Source organism: Lathyrus oleraceus, chromosome 1 (genome assembly GCF_024323335.1).
Source record: "Lathyrus oleraceus cultivar Zhongwan6 chromosome 1, CAAS_Psat_ZW6_1.0, whole genome shotgun sequence".
In the NCBI taxonomy this organism is placed as follows: Eukaryota; Viridiplantae; Streptophyta; class Magnoliopsida; order Fabales; family Fabaceae; genus Lathyrus; species Lathyrus oleraceus.
This window is the reverse complement of record NC_066579.1, coordinates 308034793-308040545: the sequence shown is the minus strand read 5'-3', so window position 1 is coordinate 308040545 and position 5753 is coordinate 308034793. Positions and strand designations below refer to the sequence as shown.

Here is a 5753-nt window from a genome sequence, read left to right as displayed (position 1 = left end):
AGAGTTATTGAGAGTTGATTATGTTGGAATTAACAGGACAATATGTGGTTGTACTCTTATAACATCTTATGGGTTACCTTGTGCTTGTGAGTTAGGAAGATATGCACTAGGTGGTATACCGATACCCATAAATGTTGTTCATGTTCATTAGAGGAAACTAACTATGGAAGTTGAGTTAGAGGCAGGTGCAAATGATGGATCACAGGTGGATATGACTTGTGCAATAAATGAATTGTGGAAACAGTTGAGGTCATTAAATGAATCCAACACTTAATAAACAAAATTAAATTATATACTTGTAGGAAAGTAGGATATCCACCGAGCTGTTTGCAACTGAACATGGACGTATCTCTAAGGTATATGTATTGGGTAACCAGTGCAGCTGCTCCCTAACCATCTCTAAGGTATCTGGTTTAGTTCATGCAAACCGGAAGTCTTTAAGAAAGAGTTCCGGTATATACTCTTACAAACCGGAAGACTTTCTTAAAGAGTTTCGGTTCAATGTCTAAAAACTACAGCGAACCGGAAGTCTTTGAAGAAGTGTTCCGGTATACGTTTTGTGAGCCGGAAGACTTACTCTTAATATTCCGGTTTACAAGGCCAAAAATGCTCTTCCGGAAGTCTTCAAGCGCAAATGAAAAAAAAAATCTATTTCCGAAAAATATACCCTATTTATATGAGGGTATTTTGGTCCAAAAAATTTAATTGTAGGGGTATGGGTACAACTGTAGGGGTACGGGGTGAAACTTTCCCGCCCCATTATGTATTCCACCCGCGGGTATTTTTGTTTTCGCTGGATGGACAAAACGGGTAAGCGGACTCAAAATCTCAACCCAACCCTTCATTTTTTGACGAGTGTGCGAGCTGGTCCAACGGAGTCCTGATCCGTTTTGCCACCACTAATTTTAATTACGTTGTCAATATTTTGTACGTAAAAAATATCATAATCTTTTGTAAGTAGGGACAATTGTGTTTATTGAAACTCTGATATTTTTTTTAACGTTAATCTTTTGGACCAGTTTAAAATAAAGCGTGTACAATTGTTTATTAAGTGTGCGTTTTAAGACTTACTAGGTTTAGTTTAGGACCCGTTTAACACTATTTTAATTTTTAAAAACCTAAAAATAAATATTTGTTTGATAACTTATTTTTAAAAGAGTTTAATGGTAAGTGTAAAAAAGTATTAAATTACATATTAACTTGGTTGGAAATATGATTGTGTGTAAAAATAATTTACACTCCCTTTTTTTCTTTTTAAAATATCAGTTTTAAAAAATATTTTGAGTTTTTGAATTTTATGGACTAAAAAATAAAAAGAACAAAAATGTATTTTGATTTTCATTTTTCATTTTTAGATTTTAAAAATGTTTTTAAAAATAATAAAGAAAAGCTCAAATTATAAACACCTAAAAAAGAGTGTGTTTTCAATAATGGCAAAAATGTAAATTACAATAATTGCTATTCTGATTAAACCTATTTTCCAATTTGATGCACAACTGAACAAATGAAAACACGCTCTCTTCTATTCTCTTCTATGCGATTTTGATTTCTCTCTCACACACAAATTTTTTGGTAAGTTTTGTTCCTCTTTTCTTCATCCATGATCTTTTAGGTGATTTTAACACTTATTTTCTTCTGCTCATTGGTATTGAGTGATGAGATTTTGAGATTATTTTAGAGTTGTGATGTGACAGTGCCATTAATTTTGTCATGCCAAAATTAGGGTTTAATGTAGACTACACTGTGACTGATTATTGAAACTCAGTTTGCTTTAATGTAGATTTTTTCTTTTAAATATTGTGTTGCTTTGAACTTTTGTTTACATTAGCATCTGAAAATTTCTAAACTTAATATTAAATTATGTGCAAAAAGAAGGATTGCAGACCTTGATAATATGTTGTTTAAAATATTTGATAAATGTGTTTCACTTGTGATCAATAAACTATTATTAATAATAGAATTCTAGTTTATTTGATTCGTCCCAATTTGATTACAAAGTAATTTACGTCTAGTATTTATAGGGTCAACAAGTTACTTAGAGATAACCATTAATTTTGAATACAAATCTTATTTATGATCAATAACTTTATCTTTTACCTTATCCTATTTTCACCAAAGCATAACCCTTGACAAGATGACTATATCCTATTTTCACATGCCACATGTAATGTGATTCATTGTTCATTCAGTTTAATCTCAATAAAACATGCCTCTGTTTTTCTATTCTAGATTTCCTAAGTTAATGCTTATTTTTATGATATATGGTAACTAATGTTCAACATGAAATACCTTTCAGAATCTCTATGACCAACTGAAGATGGAAAATCAGGACCAACATGATGAAACTAGGAATATGAATGCGTTTTATGCATCTGTTGAATCATTTGAGACAACTTCTCCATCACATCCAGTACCTTTTAGGCCTAGTGAAAACATCAAGAAAGCAATTCAAGTTCTCCAAGATTTATTCACAAAAGATTTCTCTCTTTTGTTGCATCCAGGGCGTTCTATAGAGATAAAAGATATACTAAAATACCTCCTCACATTGCCACAAAATGAAGAATTTTGCGCAGCTACAAAAATAGAAATACAGAAAATGTTACGATGTTTTGAAAGATGGAGTTTGGAGCATCACAATGCATCAGGTCTTTCAGCAAATGCGAAAAAAGAACTATCAAAAGCAAGTAAAGTGATGAATGATTTTGAAGCTAATGTGAAAGAGTTCCATGAGATGGACAAGGAGGAGATGTGTTTGTGTAATAAATTGGTTATCTTGGAGGAAAGGAAGAGACAGCTTGAAGAAGAAATCAAAATAGTTAATGTTGAGATTGAAAAATCTAAAACACAAAGAGATGAGGTTGGTAGGAGAAAAATTGAATTGTATGAGAAAGGAAGAGAAGTGAAAGCCAAAAGGGATGATTTCATGATAAATGTTCCAAGGCTGAAAACTGAGCAACAATTGGGAGTGATAACTCGAACTAATATTGAAGCGGAGTGGGTCAAGCTTCGACAGAAATTCACGTTGCTTCTCGCTAGTTCCCCCCTTTTGTCTTCTTCGTCTTTGCCACGACCACCATCACATGCATAGTCATGATGTCATTCTTCACATTCATGCAGATTCTACATTCATTCATTGAACGTTATCTTGAACAATCCATGAAAAGGCAGTTTTTTATTTTTTATTTCATTTTATTAATCAAAGTACCCTTTCCTGGTATACTACTGTTGCTGCTTGAACGTAAGGTTTGTTTGACTGCACAGGAATGAAATAATTTGTTTACCCATTCCTTTGCAAACTAATGTAGTTTGAGTACTCTTGTCGTATCTATTTTCCTAACAATAGTTTTATTGGCACGATAATGTGTATATTAGAACTTGATCCCTTACTCGAACAAGTGGACTAAAAGAATTGGCGACAAAATCTATAAAATAAATCTGTCTTGAAAATTATAGTCTTCCTTAATATTCTTCAAACAAAAATAAGGAAAACCATGTCGTTAAAAGCACCCTAAATATTCTTTATGCAATATTTTAATTGTTTTTCTAAAGGAGGCTGCTAAATTTTTAAGAGAATTTCCATCTCCCTAAAATTTGATAAAATAATATTGACACTCCCTCAAATTTAAATTTTAAAATATCTACTATCCTCCACTAAACATAAATATTCCCTAAACATAAATATATCAATGTAATTGTCTCTTATACTTAAGATTTTGACTATAATTTAAAATTAAAGTGGGATCTCTGTGTCATTTTAATATACCCGAAAAAATATCCGTGCATATTTTAAAATCAGAGGTGAGTGCAGTGTCATTTTAATAAGCCTCAATGGAGGTGGGGATAATTTCCCCAATTTTTAAATTTAGACATCTTTTCTCGAAAGTTCCCCAATATTTAAAGTTAGACATCTTTTCTCGACAGTCAAGATATATGGCTCGTATTCAAGTACTTGAAAAAGAAAGAGACCTACGTCCAATTAATAATTTTTCATACACGAAAGAATGAACTAAATTCGGTTAATTATTATGTTTTTTGGCCGAAAGATGAGCGCAAGCTATATAAATTGTATCCACAAATATCCGGGGAAGAAAGAGGCATACATCCAATTAGTTTTTTTCTCATTCGATTTAATTATGAAAAATGTTTTTTTTATTCAAATTATGAAAAATAGTTTGACTTTATATTGAAAAATATAGTTTTTTATTTAATATTTAACATTTAATTAATCAATTTATATAAATTAATTAATTAACATAAAAAGAATAAATGAATAATAAAAAACAGACAAATAAAAAAATTCAACCATGGTATTGGTGTTTTAAATGAGAAGAATGACGACACCTTCAAGGTTAATGGTCAGAGGTTGAAACCATATGATCCCGGTGAAGGGGGACCAATTGAAACTGTTAAACTCATCTGAGTATGAGGTGTCCCGTCGAGCCATGCGACGTTAAACGAAGCGCTGCTTGGGAGGCAACCCAAGGGAGGTTTGAAATTTCTTTGTGTATTGTTCTTTTTGGTTTACTCAGTTTTTATTTTCTTTTGCTTGGATGTAATCACCTATTATGGGTTGGCTTAATCTAATGAATTTGATTTTGTTTACCTCCATTTTCCTGTTTATTTCGTTAGATATGTGACTATGTCTGGCTATTGGTTTTCTTGATCACTTACACCAAATACTTGGGCGTCCTCTCTTTCAGTCCCCTGACTGTAGATACTGTTGTTTATGATTGGACGCACTGGTTAAGATTAACATCAGAACCACGAGCATGAGCTTTGAACTCAGAGGTATGATAGAACAAGTCAGCTTAACCCGTCCTGGTGAGATCAGAAAAAGCCAAACACTTATCATCATATGAGAGATATCAGGTATGTCTTTATCAATCTTGGTTTGCGTATGTTCTTTTGTTATTATTAGCTGTACGACTACACACACTGAGGCATGTTTTTGTTTATCACCTAGAGCCTTTCTAGCCATCCCATTATTATTATTATCCATTGTTTTACCCTGTTGAGCCTGTTAATCATTTATTTTTGATATACCCGTTTTTTTTCTAAATCCATGACCCTGTACCTATCCTACCCTGTTGAGCCTGTTAATCATTTATTTCTGATATACCCGTTTTTTTCTAAAGCCATGACCTTGTACCTATCCTACCCTGTTCAGAGTATGTGAGGATTGATTTCATCTCTACGTTTTTATCTAAGTTTGGGGTTGCTGTTGGAATAGTAACCTTTAAGTTTGGGGTAGCTTTGCAGTACGTGAATAGTAAGTGAATGTCGTATAAAAAAAAAAAAGAGAAAAAGAAAAAAAAAAGAAAAACAACAACAACATGAAAAGAAAGAAAGAGAAAAGCGAAAAACAATAAAAGAACAGCTTTTGAAAAATGCTACATTCACTATAGATAAAAGGAAAAGAGGATTGCAAAACCCTACAGGAATAATAGGAAAGAAACGTAGTGAGAGAATGATTTCATGTACTCTGAACCAAAAGACCCAAAAACCGTTGTTCCAATTTCATACCCTACCTAAACCAAAGCCCCGTTACAACCCAAAAAGACCTCAAAAAATGTGTGTGATTGTACATGTTGATAGGATGAGAGAATTTATTCAAACTTCTGATTTGATATTGCATATTGTGATTTGAGAGTGATAACACTTTAACCCAGAGAGACTTGGTGAGAGTGTGATATAAGCTGACAGGTAAAGTCATATCTCTGAGGGAAAGAGTTCTAGCTCGTTGGCTATGTGGA

General features: G+C 32.6%; 1 protein-coding gene across 1 annotated transcript; it reads left to right on the top strand.

The window, feature by feature from the left end:
- The first annotated feature begins 1473 nt into the window (after nucleotides 1-1473).
- Nucleotides 1474-3354, top strand: LOC127132388 (uncharacterized). Its single transcript, XM_051061336.1, has 2 exons — nucleotides 1474-1572; nucleotides 2297-3354. The coding sequence occupies exon 2, from the start codon at nucleotides 2318-2320 to the stop codon at nucleotides 3086-3088; it is 771 nt and encodes a 256-aa protein (XP_050917293.1). The 5' UTR covers nucleotides 1474-1572; nucleotides 2297-2317; the 3' UTR covers nucleotides 3089-3354.
- The last annotated feature ends 2399 nt before the right edge of the window (nucleotides 3355-5753 follow it).

Excerpts from the sequence above, each read along its gene's own strand:
- LOC127132388 (XM_051061336.1), top strand. The coding sequence starts at position 2,318 with ATGGAAAATCAGGACCAACATGATGAAACTAGGAATATGAATGCGTTT.